Here is a 17544-nt window from a genome sequence, read left to right on the forward strand (position 1 = left end):
CTGTAAATAATCTCTTCAATTTAACTAGAAGACATAATAAACTGTAGATCTACCCTCAAATCAGTACAGCATATCTTCTTTAAACTGTTTTCTGGATGGGCCATGCTGTAATTCCCGAATCTACATCCAACTGTTGATGTAACTTATCAAATAATTAAAAATAAATGCTTTCGTCTAACTATTTAAGAACAATTCACTTTATCTAAAAGATAACATCTGCAGTAATTGTATCAGGATCTAATACTAAACTATCAAGCCTGAGTAGATGTAGTTTATTTTATAGAAATTGTAATATCTTAACGTGTATGTAAGGAAGCACTGCATGTCTACAATTTTAGAAAGCTGGATATTCCACGAAAAATAGATAAATACATTTCATTAGTTTATTAAAGCTAAATATGTATTTTATTTAGAATTCTTCTTCTTGCATTCTAGGTGTTGGCTTTTTACTATAATAATGTGCATATCATTGGAGAAGCATGATTGAATAACAGACATTTATTTATTTTTTAACAACGTTTTCTAATATGAAAATTGAAATCCTAAAATTGTAATATTCTATGAAGTATTTATGATAATGGAGACCGACATGTGAGTTGAGTCTTTTGGCGTCGACTCACCCACTTCCTGTAGGTGCCGAAAAGAGGGTGAGAGAAGGACAAAGTGTATGACAACATGTCCTGGCAAAAGACAAAGTGATATCTTCCAGTGGCAAACCCGAACAATTCTACACATTTCAAATGATGTCATCTTTTTACCTCGCATAGCCATTTCCCTGTCTGAAAGTATGGAAGAGTCTCTGCATCCTGCAAAACAAGCACCACGTTTATGAAGAAACATATGGAGGGCAGGTTATCGAAATGCAAAAAAAGTGGCCAGTGGTTTTATAGAATATTTCAATACATTCTTAGTCATAGAAGAAAAAGAGCAACTAATTTAGGTCCACATCTTCAGGAACGCAGATCTGGATGTTGAACACTATGCTGTTAATAACGGGGACGTTTCCTTGTTAGAGTTTTCTCTTTATCAAAATATGTTATCGTGGTTACAGTATATTGAGAGGCTGTCTTCAGATGTTATGTTGCTGGTTGAAGGTTAAGCAGAACAAGCTGTCCTAACATCTTGAATGTCACTTTGATTAGGAGAGATGCTGCGTGTGATGCAGACACTGAGGTGGACTCCGACAGAGAACAGACTAATGACAGCCCTGTGTACACTGCTTAACAACACCTTGTTTTATCTCCTCTCTAAAACTAAATGAGATATGAACTTAATTAAAAAGGCTTTTTAAATCTTGCCAATATAGGACTGGCAACGCTTCTATTACATTTTGTTGTTGTGATAAAACGTTTCTAAGGAAAACAATATTGAGTAAAGTTTCTTTCTTGTAATGAGAAATGTACCTTTTCTGACCTAAATTGTCTTAAAACATATTGTATGTTGGACTGTTAGAGGAGCTTGGGACTTCAGATTTTCATTGCCATGACAATAAGACCTATGACTCTTGAATTGAATCTCGAATACAAAGTTACGATACATTCAGAAATGTTAATATTTTCTTCATTTCATAATGAATTTCTCATAAAATGCTTATGACAAGGCACTTTTCTTTATGAGAAAAGATTGCAGCTCAGCAGACTAGTTTCCATTGAAGAGATGTCTGCTGCCCATTGTTTTGTCTAACTTATCTAGCAGTCAATATAGATCAATCTTATAAGCTTTCCTAGCTAAGTATAAGGCAAAGCATAACAGTAAAATATCCTATACATACATTTGTGCTAATTTAAACAGTTATATTAATGTATCATTTTAAGTAGTCTGAGTTCACTATATATTTCTAGGACTAATCTAAAACAATTTACGGATTATACACATACAATGTGCAAATTCAGGCAACTGGAGGTTCCAGATGGGTAGAACTCTACGTTGGATCTTGGTGCTCATGGGAAGTCTGTACTTTGTGAAGACCCAAAACCTCCACCATCCCGGTCCCTGACTGAGGCACCCTGGTGTGCAGGAGGTGCCTCTGTAAATGCCTGATCCAATCCTCCTGGATAGACAGGGGGCCCTGGAAGACCAGGTCACAGAACCTGCAGAGGGAGGGGAGACCTGTCAGTTATTGTGCAATCATCTTCTCCCAGTGTGAGAAGTAAGCCATGCTTTCTCATATTACTTTATTTCTATTCAGACTATAAAGTGATCTATCCAGCAGTTACATATTCCATATGTTCATGGATTAGCCAGGGGGGGTCAGGAACATTTTCCATTATAACAAGTTAAAAAGTCTTCCCGCTGTCAGAAATGTATGTTTCCGGAAGAGGAGCGCCTTTGAAGTGCATTAGTAGAGGAGAGAACTCTAGAGAAGATTCTCTTAGTTGGTTAGTCGTCAGGCTTCTGTCAAACATCTTGGGCCTGTGAACAAAAAGAGCCAATGCTTCCATGTTCACCATGTGGGAGGGATGGGATTGTACTTCTCTGAGAGTTAGGGTTAGGTCCATCACTGTTCCCAGCATGCCTCTGGGTCACTGGTCAGGTGGAAGATCAGACAAGCAAGGACTTCCATGTAGTATACACTGTGTACACTATCTACTTACTTTGGTCTGCGTGAATTTTGACAGGGTAGCGTTTTCTTCAACCAAACTCAGATTTTGTGCACTTATCCGAAAAGGCAATCGCAAATTTTGCGACCCTTTCGCTACGTAGCCTAGTTGGTAACCAATGAGGCTACTCAACCTTTTGACCATCATGAGTTCAACTCATAATGCACTGTATTTTGCCATATCTGTTAGTGTGAACGCACTCAGAACAGCAAGTATGCTCATGGGAATACAACAAAGAACAGGCGTACTCGATGCTCTGCTGACGTTAAAGGACTGCTTAAAAAACAGAGAAACCAAAACCAAATAGCAGGATCAATGCGATACATTTGTCCATACCTGGTCCGGTAAGCGTTAGAGTGTGGAAGCTAATTTTGGCCCCTGGGTCTTTTCAATTTTTAAGGGTATCACATTGTATTGTCCCTAGATTCCAGGTCACCACTGGTTTTGGATGTAACTGAAAAGGATAGGGATGACAACTGGTCACTATTTTTAGTGTGCTGGGTTATGTATTTAATTCAAGGCCTACATATGAAATAGAGGTAGAAAGCACCCTCACTTACTCTTCCCTTAAAGAACCATGGTTAACCTTGAAATCTCTGTACCTGCAGGTGAGCGTGCATATCTCAGCATTTAAGGAGAGTAAAATCTTCTTCTTTAGCCCGGGCCTTGGCTTCTTCGGTTTATAACCATCGCCTAACAAGACAAAACAGTGGACTGCTTAATCTAAGGGCATGTATTAAGTGATCACTGACAAAAGGCATAAATAAATAATCCCAAATCCAACTATTGCATTTAATACTGATATTTACTATTCTAGTTAACATGCATTTGGGCCGATTTATCTAATGTCTGAAGCATTACTCACAAATATGAACCACTTGATTCATGTGCCCAAAACAGATATTTCATGTAAACGAGACACATTTGCTGATATTTTGCATATCTTCAAAAATGTACCTGCATCTTGAAAAAGGGCAAACCTCTTCCTGTGTGCGTAGCCTCGAAGATGACCAGAAAGCCTGGGTAAAGTGTTGTTAAACCGAATAGAAATGTCATCCGAATCACATTCATCTGAAAGATAGAACAGTGAGAAAGAAATATTCAACTCAAAGAGAGAAAGGCAAATGAGGAAACTCAAATTATGTGATTATACTATCTATTTGTTCTAGATCAGCCAAAGATAGACACTGCATTATTAAGGAGAAAAGCATTATGGGATAGTGTTTGAGTTCATGCAGTAATTTTATTATCAAACAAACTGTTATTCCCAGTGTGTGCTAAAGTCTTCTTCCACCTGCTTTCATTCTAAGCAGCTGATTTGCACTCTCCTATTTGAAAAGTGTTCCTGTTAAAGTATAACACAATCTGGTGTCTTCGGGGGGGCTATGTTCACATACACCACCTCACGAGTGTCACAGAGAATTCATAAAACATCACAGATGTGTTAGTCCTACGACAGAAATCTGGCAGAATGTGCTGTGAACCATTTCCTGTTAACGTGAACATTTGTGAAGAAGTTATCCCAAAAGATCTAATAAAATTAAAAAGTTAAAAATCTTTTTTCGCTTAAACAATGCTTAGAACTATTTCCTACCATTAGAAAAATGTCCATAAGTATTGAGCAAACAAAAATTAGGTTGATATCAATCTAACTTGCCAATGAAAATATATTATCATATTATATTAACATTAACACCGTAATTATATATTTTAGCATATGTATTTAATCAGTTTCAGTACAGAAGAAATAAAGCCATCTTTGTGAGAACATTACAGATGACACGGTAACACCATAATAACAGCAATAACCATACGATTTAGTTTAAAATAGAACTCAACAAAGAGTCCTTTCATTGTAAATCTTTATCTTTTATCTTATTTCTCTCAGAACCTGAATAAAAGTTGGATTTGGACAGACATTAAACACTGTTGTGAAAACACGGATGATGGGTTTCCAACTCCACATCAAGAGGACCTCATGATTTTTTAATATCAACTTCAAAAGCACTTTGGCAACATTCAGTGTTTTTTTTCCCACAAATCAAATGATTGTGGACTATTGTTTAACTGACCCCCACCTGCAGTTTATGTGTAATGAGATATTGAACATGTGTAATAAAATATTGATGAACATCAGAGAACTGAAAGCTCGTGTATACACAATTAATAGCAGACCCCCTTGCAATCGAACACAGATACAAATGTTTGATGTGTAGAAATCTCATATGAATTATCCAGCTGAGCATCAGTGCACTTCCAAGAAAAAGCGGGGGTTCCTGAAATGCTTCATACAGTAAATCTTGAAAGAGATTTGACCAAAAATCAACAAAACGGTTGCATAAATGCTGACATTTGTATACAATTTTAGGATTTATTTACTTCTTAACTTCCTTCACCTTTTAAAAATACACTTGCAGAGACTTGAAATGTACCTAGGATGCTTTCCAATTAAGCTAAAAGGGCCCTCTTTTTCTCAAGTGTGTCTCTCCTGTGACATGTCTCCATGTTTAATGTTCAAAAAGCTCATTATTGTTCTCATACTGCCTGTGCTGCAGCACCTCTGTTCACCCTCTGTCTGAAACCAGAGCCCAGTCTGCTCTGATTGGTTAGCTGGCCAGCTCGGTGGTGATTGGTGAACCTCTTCGAGATATCCCGCCCCAAAGCCAATCACTTACAATGTTTTGGAGCGCTAGCCAATAGCAGTGTGAGTGTTACATATAGATGTCATTATGTTACGGAAGTAATCAAAGGAGGCGTTTTAGGCACCTGGATACAGAACTGGATACAGCGTGGAGGCAGGACCCTGTTCACTTTCCTATGACAGTTGGGATTTTAACCTTTGCAGACCATTTACATGCACAAAAACAGAACACACTAATGGAAAGGGGAAACCCAACAAAGCATAATAGGGCCTCTTTAAGTTACTTTATGTACAATAGTGCTGGGCTTAAAAATACAAAACCACCCAAGTTGAAGATGTATCTTTACCGTGAACCCATTTTGGTTCCACACTGGTGATCTGGGTCTCCTCCATGTAATCTTTGGTCAGATCATAGAGCTCCCTGGTTCCATAAGCTTCCTGGTTGTGTCTCGCTGTGAGCTGCATACGTTCCTGTCTCATCTTGAGAAGACCAACTAAAGTGCTGGACGAGGCCTTGGTGTCTAGTTGTGCTTCAGCCTCTGCCTCCTGTTTTGGTACGAAGCTGTCCAACATGAGAGCGGGGCTCCTCGTTTCATGCTGGGTCTTCAGTGGGATGCCCATGTGCATCAGGACCAGACTATTGCTGCTGATTAACTTCTGAGAGACAAAGGGTGGTGGGGGTGGCTGGATCTGGAGGATGTTCTGATGTTCCCTTTTGTCCTGCAGCAGTTCATTTAAGATGGACAGTGGAGACTTGCTGGTGCTGGTTGCACTCCTACCAATTCGTTTCAGATGTCCCCTCACATGGTTGGAGAGGCCGGTCTTAGTATCAAACCACCCGCAGCACAGCGGACATGTGTGCTCTCCTTTGGTTTCTGGCTTCACAGCTGCAAGATCAGATGACATTTGTCAGAAAATAGCAACACAACATGATATGTTGATGATAAATCGCTTATTAATGCACATGCCCACTAGAGTCTCACATATCCAAAAGTAAATTCGAAGTGGTTCTAATATTTCTGTTTATCATAACAAAATCCTATGACTGTGAAAACAACGTGACAGTGTGAAAGCGGTTGCTCATTGCATCTTAATAAGACTTTTATGGAGCTTTATAGTCAGTTTTAGCTGATTGTTAGCTGTTTAGCTGTACAGTAAGAAAGCTTTTTTATAAACTAGTCGTGATTGACCTGCTCAGCACGAAATGGTACACTAACTGTTAGAAACTAACTGGTGAACAAAGTGGAACATTCAGCAGATTAAGATCCGGATATATACATTGTACAGAAATATAAACGCAACACTTTAGCTTTTGCTCCCATTTTTCATGAGCTGAAATCAAAGATCTAAGTCTTTTTCTATGAACACAACATTTTTCTTGTTTAATACTTTCTGTACTTCTAAAATAAAGACATTGGAGGATCTGAGTAACTTGTAGGGTTATACAATGAAAGGCAGTCACTGATGTACAGTATGTCAGGGACAGGCTATGTAAAGCCTCGTAAATCTTTAAAAGTGCTTTAAAATAAATTCTGAAAGACCTGTAACCAGTGCAGTGATGCCAGCACAGGGGAAATGTGATCCCTTTTTGGGAGTTTGTTAAAATCCTGGCCGCAGCATTCTGATAATGCACAGCCCCGTGTTGCAAGGAAAACATCCCAGTTCTCGCATGGCCTGCATATTTAACTGACATTTCACCCATTGAGCATGTATGGAATGCTCTAGATCGGCGTAAACAACAGCATATTCAAGTTCCTGCCAATATCCATCAACTTCGCACAGCCATTGAAGAGGAGTGGACCAACATTCCACAGACCACAATCAACAACCTGATCAACTATTGTGACCAGGCACACCTGTGCAATAATCATGATGTCTAATCAGAATCTTGATATGCCACACCTGTCAGGTGGATGGATTATCTCGGCAAAGGGGACGTTTTTTCAAATTTGTGAATTTCAAGTCTTGAATTTTCAACCTTTCATAATATCTTTACATGCCAAAAGCAGCATTTTGAGGTTAGGGTTGTAAATAACAAGAAAGATTTTAAGGTAGCATGTGCGAGGCTGCTTTAAGCTTAATGCTGCAAGTATGCATTCAGATGCCCACAATGACATTTCTAACACATAATGTTCATCATGTTCACCATATTAGCTTAACATATTACCGGTAGTTACAATTCAGGACGGAAGTGAATGTTCTGTACCAAATCTCATGGCAAACTAAACAAAGGATGTCCAGACATTTCACTTAAAAACATGTGTTGTGTTGAGTTGTCGCCGTTACCTTTTCTAATTTTCCTCATGGCACAGGGGATCCTTCTGCGTATCCGTGGCTGATGGTCGTGCAGTGCCACCTGCTCTGGTGAAATCATGTGTCGAGCGTTATAGCTCAAGCCGACTCGGTGCAGGTGCCCTCGCACGTGATTGGACAGGCCCACCCCGGACTCGAACATGGCGGGGCAGTACGGACAGGGCTTGTGTTCCACCCCCGGTGAGGGTAAAACATCAACGCTGTCACTTACAGACATGCAAGGCGACTCTGGGGAATCATCACACACTGTGCTTTCAATGTACTCCTCTTTGATTACCAGCTGCTCTATGTCACTACAGTCGTCATCTCCATCCTCTTCATTCTTGTACACATACAGGCTTTGGTCTTTGGCTGAGAACCTCTGCCTCTTTGTGAAATACCTCCGAGCATACGGGTTCCTCACATTCTGGCTTTCTAAGAAGCTGCCTGTAGCTGCACTGCTGTCATCACTGGAGTTCTCCCTGCCCTCACAGCCTTTCTCTAACTCCTTATCTGCTGCACACCGTTTCCTGAGCCTCTGGCCAAGCTTTGCCGATATATTACCGTTCATGTTGTCAATAGTGCTATGCAAGGGTGTTGACATTTTTCTTATTGACAGAGAATTTTGGTTTGCTCGCGGTTGTAAACTCACGTTTTTGGGGTGGTTCTCGCCATCCTGACAGAACATCTGGTCTAATTTAAGATTTCTGGCTGATGGTAAAAAATCAGCAGTCGCAGGACGGTTTGCCTGCTTTGAGCTGCCAAAAGCCTCGCAGTCATTGTTTTCAGAGTCTTTTTTCACATAGGTGAGATCAGTTGCCACATCTACATTTTGCTGTAGGAGTAGTTTTCCATGCCTGTCGACCCTCCACAAAGACGGCAAAATCATGTTTTTAGAGCAGCACTGAAGCTGAGGAGGATTTACAGTTTTGTCGCTGGACTTTTGAATGTAAATGCCCTCTGTTGTACTGGAGCGGTTGGGAAAATGGGCCGTTTCTCCGAGAGTCAAGAGATTTGGTTTAGACATGGCGATTTTGGGCTTGTTTGCAACCTTTTTATAATCGCCATAGTTTGAATGCAGGTGCTTCAGCTCAGAACATCTTTCAATTATTATTTTGTTTCTGCTTGTGAAAAAACTCATTCTACGCTGAACATGGTCCACTTCCTGTGCATCATCATTATGAGTCATTTTCCTGTACTTAGGCTGGTGTGTGTCGAGGTGTGCGACATGTATGTGTGCTTCAAGTGCCTGCTGTGTCAGAGTAATGTAGTTACACTCCTCACAGAAGTAATAGTGCTTCAGATTATCATGCGTTCTGGCATGCTGGACAGAGATCTTAGGGCAATTACAGCCGAACACACACCGAGGGCACTGCACTTTGGTGCCCCGGTCTGTGGATTCTGTGTTTTTGAGACCTTTGATTTCCTTCATACGTTTTTCCAGTCGGTCTTGGTGAATAATGATGTGCCTCATGAGGGAGTTGCTATCACAGAACAAACGCCCACATTCCCTGCATATAAAAGGCTGAGAGACAACCTCACTCTTCACCTGATTATGCTTGCCTAAATGATACATCATATGTCTATGGAAATGTCTTTTTTCCTTGAAATTAACATTGCATAGCGTGCATGAAAAGAAAAGTGTCTCTTGTTCCACTTGTTCTTTCTTCAGCTGTTCCACTTTTGAACTGAAATTGTCTTCATCTTCAGGGTCATTTCCCTCATTACAGCCTTCCTGCGCTGTGCTATAAATATGGCGTTTGGAGTCTGAAGCTGTGCTTGTAGAACTGCCTCTGAGTGGCACGCTGGAATATCTAATATCAGATTGAGTACACGAAGAATCGTCTTTGTTGGCAGTGTCAACATTTCCCAAATCATTGCCACTGGTGAAACAGAAGCGTCTGTATGTGTGATTTAAGCTGTTGTTAACCTTTTCCAGAGAGCCTGACATGCTTTTTACATGTGTATTGTGCTTGCTGTCCCTCTGGTGCATCACTTTGGTCTCCAGCCTTCTGTCATTGTGTGAGAAGCACTCTCTCTCTGAATCCCATCTGATTACTTTAGCGTCGTCATAATCATCCAAGGAGCTTTCTGACCATTCTACGTCCCGTCGAGATCTTGTTTTCATTGTCTGTTTTGTCAAAGGTTGGCTAATGTGCATTTCCTCGCCGCTGTCTGCACCTGACAGCGTGGAACAGGCCAGTTTGGACTCATTCTCCTCCGAGTGAGACGATGGCGTGTTGACACCTGGCTGTGTGGCCGGGGTTTTTTCGACGGGCCCCGCTGTGTTCTTCCAAGCGTCTGATTGAAGCTCACTAGGTGGTGGTAACACCTCGGGGCTCGTGTCCTTCTCCGCTTGCCACGCGGCATCCAGGACATTGTTGGATAAAATAGTGCCTTTGTTCAGGACACAGTGTACCTCTGACGTGGGGTGTGAACCAGGTCCATTAACAAGTGCTCCTGAAGGCAATGAATTGCCTGCATGGGGAACAGCAGGGACACTGCTGTATACAAATGGATTCGGCTGGGTTCCATTTAAAGGGTTTTCGTGTTCATCTGAGGACAGACCTGCAGCATTGTTCTTCAGGGACAATGTGTGACACTGTAATGGCTCCAGAGTACGACCTGGGCTGTCACACACCGACTCCACGTCTTCGTCCTCTTGTGCATTTGGCTTCAGATCTGACATAGTGGCAATACTTTCTGAAATATAAAAGAAAATTATTAAATGAACTCTTTATTTCTAATCATTACAAGCAAGCTCAGTTAAGCAAACAACGTCTTATGATAACAAATAATATTATTCTTCATTGGTTGAGCTCCTTGCATGTAAGAAATGCAACACAAGTGGTTTACAACAAGGGAACAATGGACATAAAAAAATACATAAAAACAGGGATAGAATGCCAGGTTAAAGGAAAATACAATGGGAATAAAACCAACTTGATAATAATAGTGAAAATAAAATTAAGATGAAATAGAATACTTAGACTGAACAACATAAACCTACTGAATAATAATAATAATAATACATATAAATAAAAAGTTAAATACATAACAAATCTGTACCCAGCATGCACATCAATACAAACGGCAGCAACACTAAAGTTCTACCAGCATAATACTCATTTTATTTTGGTATTCAACCATCCGAAGATAGTTTGAAGAAAAAACAAAGCACATACAAATTACAAAACTAAACACTGTTGCACAACACATAAAGTAGTTCACTTTTCTCATGCATGCTGATCATTTGGCTCAGTTAAAAAAGTATTTTCCTCCATAAAATGAGAGTGGTTTTATTCCGTGCTGCATTATGATTTTCCAACACCCTCTTTCGCCACTTCTATTCACAACAAACCCCGCTGTTAGCCCTGAATACCCTGGCGAGGATGCTTAATTATGTGAGGGTTCCTCTGGGACGCAACCTTCCTGCGTCTCCACCTCGAGTTCTCAGTCGTCTGCTAAAATGGACCAATTTCCATGGGAACAAAGTACACCTCCGATGAGATCATATTGCGTCTTATCACTCTGTGATAGTGCCAACACGGAGCCCAGCATGAGACTGTTGTTACTTGAATCCTGACAAATTGGCAGGCACAAAATCTGTTTAAAACACAAACAAAGACCCGCACAAAGAAGACATATGCCTTCGCAATCAGGGTTGGGAGGGTTACTTTAAATATGTAATCTGTTACAATAACTAGTTACATGTAATCAGTAACCTAATCTATGTATCAAAATATAAATGTTATGTAACCTGATTACTTCCTGTTACTTTTGATTATAAATAACAATAAGGTGATTTTTACGTTAAGTGTGTGTAACAATGTAACCTTAGAAAAGAAGAAGAAACCAAGATATTAACAGTAATAGTAAAAAAAAAAATGCTGTTTAAGCTTAATACATGAGTCAAAAGCAAGCTGCATTTTTTGTTTAATAAATCAGGTGTTCCCCCACTGCATTAAGATATAAATGTATTTAAAATAAAGAAGAATTAAGAAAATTAATTCAGCACTTCTACCTGTAATATATATATCAACCTTTATTTCAAAAAGTACTGTAATACTTTAATCGTGCTAGTAATATCAATTTGTTATGTAACAGTAATCTGATTACTTATTTTTATGTTATTGTAATCAAATACAGTTACCTTTTTTTATATCCTGATTACATAAACTCATTACATGTAAACTGTATTTCCCCAACCCTGTTTCTTCCCTAATTATACTATGAACTATTCAATTGGTTATTAAATAGGATCATATTAAGGATTAAATTAAACATGTGTATGCTACATCTTATAACAGATTACAGCCTGCAGTCCAGAGCTGATTTATTTCTAAACGTATGCTCTGTGGATTTGACATCCAGGGTGGCTATCTCTATAGGAAGCTGTGTTGCTAACGAAGTGATAAATTCAGTGTTAATGAGTGGCTTCACTGTTACCACCTCAGAGGTAAAACCTTCCGAGCTCCATATTCTCCCCATCTGTTGTGGTGTAAGAGGTTGGAGGGGAGAACAGACGCTCTCCATTTAAAACCGACTTCACTATTACCCCCAAACGGCAGGGTGGCAAAACCATCAAAATATCTTGGTTGGAATTGTGTAAGCCTCATTAGCAGCCAAGTCACACAACCCGCGTCTATATATAACGAACGCGGGTTCAACAGAAATGTAATTTTTATGAATTCATTTGCCTCTATTTACTTCATTTAGTCAATGTTAAAAGGCTGACTTTGCCTTGCCTGGAGATATTTACAGGGATTATGAGCTTTAATGCCGTTAAGCTGTATGCACAGATCAATCTGCGATGAGCCGTGCTAACCTTGCCTGCTACGTTCCCCAAACACTCGCCTCCTTTTCAGTTTGGTAAATTAGATTTATGGGCGCCTCATCATCATTGGGTTCTGTTAGACAATAGAAAACAAACAATCATTAACAGCATTCGCACTAATATCAACATTTTCAGCCTTTTCCACACATGATGGGAAACTTTCAACTTTTTCAAAATATGTTATACTTTTTGAAATATTCAGCTTTTTAAACTCTTTTTTTTTAAATATGTAACTCAATGGGAGGAACCTTCAAATCCTCTTTTACCTACACCATGCGCCAAATGCTACTCCTTCCTCATACTTTCAGCCAGAGACTCCATTCCAACTTTAAAATGATCACAAGACCTTCAGCTATAAAATGTGTACTTCAGATTTTTCATATCTTTTACACTTTGAGATATTTAACTTAGTTTGGAGCTTGGTAAAGACGCCTTTTTCAGATTTTAACATTAGTGTGTATTGCGCATCTCGTTAAGGCTTAGAGTGCGTGATGTCACAGCTAGAGTTGAGGACAGCTTGAAATTTGCCTAACATTTTTTTTTTTTTAACTGCCATAATTCCCAAGCCCTACACTCCTGGGACATAATTGTATGCTTCAATTGTAGGAAAACAACTCTTAGCTTGAAACATTTAAAAAATGAAGCAAAAAAATGAAACAAAATGCCTCTTGAGGGCATGAAGTGACAAAAACTTTAAACATGTCTCCATTAAGGCCCAATGTAAATTAAGCCTGATCTGTCCTCAGAGCAGCAGCTGCACACCTTTAGTAAATCTGCCAAAAATGCCACATTATTGACCCGAAAGTACACAAACAGCAGACTCAGATGCTCGTCGGGGTCCTGAGATGCTGCACGCGTTGAAATTTTACCAATATTAGCTACCGTTTTTAAACTATAGTTAGAAATGTAAGAGCTTTATTTCTCATTCAGAACAATGGAAAGGCTCTCCTTTCACAGCTCATCTCCATGGAAACCTTTGATCTCTGGGCTCACCTACACAGATGTTTGATAACGTCCTCACCATAAGATAAGATGGTACTTTATTGATCCCAATTTGGGAAATTGTTTTTGTTGCAGCAGCATAAAATACAAGGCATTTTACAATAAAACAAAATTAGAGATAAACAAGAATAGAAAGAAAAGAAAATAGAAATGGTAACCTTTGATCTTTGGGCTTACACCTGTTTGTAAACATTCATTCACTACTACTTACATTTAGTTGTGTATACCTTTTTTTAAACCTTTTCCTTTAAATATGAAGCTTCTTCACAATTGTTCCTACTCTTCCAGTTTAACATTTCACTTTCATTCAACAAAGTCATTGCAATGCATTTGAGCTGTAACAATTTCTATTCAAATCATTTCACTTTTCTCCGCTAACTTCATCAACACACTAAAAGCAGCTACAGAGACCATTCAACTAATACAATATTCAGCTAAATTCAGCAACAAATTTACAGTTTACAGCATTCACACGCATTTTCAGCAGGAAATGTATTTTGACTTAGTTAACTTTGTAAGCCTATGTTTATCATGCAGTCTTAATATACACTGAAAGGCAATTATCAGGTACAACTGTAAAGTGAGATCCAATCACAGGTCTGACGTCCTCTGCCTGCCCAGTTCTACCTTAACTTAGGTTAGAATGTTTCATTTTTCTGGGTTTATTGTCAGGATGTTGTATCAGATTCAATTTTATATGTGCACATGATAATCACAAGGCTCAGAACAATAAAAGCTTTTATTTGTACCAAAATAAAAATGGCTTCAAGTTAGTGAGTTAAAATGATGGTGACTCACTAACTGATGTGAGAACATGGCACTGATGGCACACAGTGGCAGGGATCAGTGCCATGTTCTCACATCAGGACGGATTTGAGTCTGGCTCACAACCTCGGCGCGTGTCAAACTATATTCTCTTTCATCCTGCACTCATTCTTTTCCGTACATTTAATGAAAATGACATATACATTGACAGTCAAAGATAGTGCCCAAATTAATTATTGTAGTGCATTTGCTATGTGTAAGTACAAAGTAGTAAGTAATGATCAGTCAACAATGTACTTCTATCTAGATGAATGTGAAGCCTTTCTATCTGACCTGTTAGTGTCAGTGTCATTTTGTTGTCTTCTGCATTTTTAAGAATCCTCTTTGAATGGCAGTAGAGTCTTTATGGTAGTGTTAAGGGTTCCCTGGCTCTTATATGTCAAGATGGCCTTGAGCAAGGCCTCTCAAAACGTGACACCCTAATACAAATATTTATAAAAATAGTTTGAGATGAGGACAGTGACAATCAGGGGTTAGTCAACTAGAAAGATTAGCCAACAGGAAGAAGAAGCATCAGTTGAGGATGAGCAGGATTAATGAATATTGGGTAACAAATACAAGTAATAACTTGAAATAAATAAATAAATGGAAATGGTTTAATTGAACTTAAAGACTGGAAACCAAAAAAAGTCAGTTAATTACTTTACAATCTTTTTAATTAGAGAAACCAATGGATGCCATGATAATGGGCAATGGAACTAAATATAATCTGTGTGGTATGCAGCTTTGGACAGCAGTTTAACAGGCAACTGCTGTCAAAAGGCTCAAGTATAAGAAGTTGAATGTACCTGTTATTTAAATATACATTGTGTAGATTTATTTGATATGGTTGTGTTCTTTGGGTATGCAGAAGAGCATGGAGAACAGAAACAGCAATAGAACATTTGATGCAATGGCTCTACTGAAAGACAGTCAACTGACAGAGAAAGAATCCAACATCATTCGAGTCACTTATCAGGAAATAATACCAAACATTTAGAAGTAATAGCTCGTTAGATCTTAGTATTTGTATCTTTTTTTCTCTTGTATATGATTGTATGTGCAATTCTTTTTTGGACTATTGATTGAACAAAACCATGAAGACAAAGTCATCTTGGGCTGGAGAAAATTGTAATGTGCATTTTAAACAAAATCTTGACATTTTATAAAATAAAATAATTAGAAAATGATCTGCTTATTAATTCATAGGGATAATTATTGTTAGCAGCATCTCAAGGAAACGTCCTGACATCCACTAAAAATGCTAAAAGTAAAAGATATTTACGTTGAGACGTTTATTTTAAACTTAGAACACAATTCAGTGCAAACAAGTGAAATAACCCAAACTTCCTGGTCTACTGAGGACAACACACACACTGAAGAGAGTTTGGCGCTGTAGGCTTGTAGAGGCTGTGAATGTCTAAGCAAATTCCTTCTTCCTGTTCAACTGAAGACCCGGGCTGGCAGCACAGTGGAGACGGCGCTAAAAACCAACTGGGACCAGTCAGCCAAACCATTTCAACTGCTGGAGCTGTCTGTACGAATCAACAGCCAGCCTCATACTCCTCTGCCATCGCCTCCGCTGCATAGACGTCTAAACAAGGGGAGCCACGCTCCCTCAAGTACTGCACTACACAACTTCCTGGGCTAATGGGATCTATTGATTTATTTGACACAGTGTGAATTTATGAAGCTGCCTCTTAAGTGTGAAGGTATCAAAGAGTGGCTCAAAAACAAACAGACAGAGATTCAGCTTGACACTCCGGTAATCCCAAGGTGAGTGTGTTCTCTCGGAGAAGGTGCCACAGTAAACACAACATCTACTTTCCTAGCCCTGCCGTTCTATTCTCAGTACCAAGAAAAGTAGGCAGAAATTAGCAAGACGCCACAAATCTCCCTTTCTTGAAAGTGACTTTTTTCTTTTTTTAGCAGCAAAATTATAAACCCCAATTTGGAGTATTCATGAAACACCCTAAATTTAGTAAATTAGCACAGGAGAAAATAAAGAGAGCGGCTTCACACCATGTCTTTGTCTGGATTACGCACTCTTTTATCCCACTGAATTCTTGTCACCCAAAGGTCATTTCCATAATAATGGTCTTCTTTCTCCCTAATGGGATTTTGGCTGTGATTATGTATGCCAGCATCTTGTGCAGACACTATCAGCCCTGTCATCCTGAATTGCACAAATGTAATTACACAAAGCCTTTGATAACTAAACAATGTAATTTACTGCTTGAGTGAAAATATATACCGTGTTATACGACTCAAATTAGACTCTAAAGGACAATATAGGAGTACCATAGGAGGTGTGTTGCAAATAAAATGATCTTCTTTGTAATAAAGACAATAAAGAATACCGAGTGTTCATTCAAATGACTTAGAAAAAGATAAGTTAAAGGAGCAGCTCCATATTTTTGGAAGTATTCAAATGATACTTCATTGTCAAATGTCTAATGCATACAAATCATTTTGTTAACAATCGGCTGTGGAGGGAATATATGTTTTTAATTCAAACAGATTTGGGCTAGCTGCTTCCCCATTTCCAATTTGAGCTTAGGTTAGATAGGCTAACTAGCTGCTAGCTTAGCATCATTTCTAAATAATGCTTCAGAGTTACAACTTTTCAGTGGTTTTAAAACAGTTTCGATTTACTTCGGATGCCAAAGATAAGCAGAGTAGACCATCAGAGATAATATGTGTTATTTCTATAAAATTATTATTATGGCTGTCCAATATGGCTTGTCAGATTGCCTGCAATATCAGAACGATTTACAGCATGACCGGAAGATCTGATCATCACACTTTTACAGATAACTTTTTAGAAACAGCAGTACATTAAAGGACATTTTCTTTGTAGAGTTTTCTTTCTCAATCATATGTATTCACGTAGCTATAACACAAACTGTATTACAGTTGTTAATCTTACAAAGTCGCTAATAAAAACATTTACTCATTGCTATGCATGCCAAAAACAGATTTGTTAAACAAAGAAAAATACTATTAAAATGAAGCACTTTGTACTTGCTTCCGAAACAAATGCATGTGCAGTCAGATCAAGACCTTTACAACTTGAGGCAGTACTTCACAAGGGGTCCAAAATCAACACAAAATGAAAGTCCCTTGTAGTTGTTCTAGCAAATACAATGGAAAAATGATAAGTAATAATGTCTTGCACAATCCGTGGTGTGTGAAAGGTATCTGCAGCTACATAATAAAAAGTATAAAAACTGTTAGAGAAGTGCATTAGAAACAATCCTGTTCTTTGTCCGAGATCCTGCACGAGTAAAGCTGTGTTGAGGAGCCCCCCCGATCCTGCCCGCAAAACAAACTTCTCCGTGCCCCCCTCGTCCTAGAGAAGGGGAATG

The 17544-nt window shown here is 38.8% G+C and overlaps 1 protein-coding gene across 6 annotated transcripts in view; it reads right to left on the bottom strand.

Annotated features, from left to right (window-relative positions):
- Window positions 1–483: 483 nt before the first annotated feature.
- znf644b (zinc finger protein 644b) overlaps window positions 484–17544 on the bottom strand; it is a 33895-nt gene continuing 16834 nt past the window's right edge. For 2 of the 6 annotated variants that reach the window (XM_079654241.1, XM_079654238.1), the window contains 5 exons: window positions 7528–10236; window positions 5589–6128; window positions 3558–3671; window positions 3203–3293; window positions 484–2090 (listed from right to left, as the gene is read on the bottom strand). In XM_079654241.1, the coding sequence (XP_079510367.1) occupies window positions 1922–2090; window positions 3203–3293; window positions 3558–3671; window positions 5589–6128; window positions 7528–10222 (3609 nt within the window). In that variant the 5' untranslated portion in view covers window positions 10223–10236 and the 3' untranslated portion in view covers window positions 484–1921. Of the gene's footprint in view, window positions 2091–3202; window positions 3294–3557; window positions 3672–5588; window positions 6129–7527; window positions 10237–12361; window positions 12444–17544 lie in introns of all 6 variants that reach the window. The other 4 variants (XR_013803246.1, XM_079654240.1, XM_079654239.1 and 1 more) reach the window with 4 other exon arrangements.

Source organism: Notothenia rossii, assembly GCF_949606895.1.
Source record: "Notothenia rossii genome assembly, chromosome: 1".
Classification (NCBI taxonomy): Eukaryota; Metazoa; Chordata; class Actinopteri; order Perciformes; family Nototheniidae; genus Notothenia; species Notothenia rossii.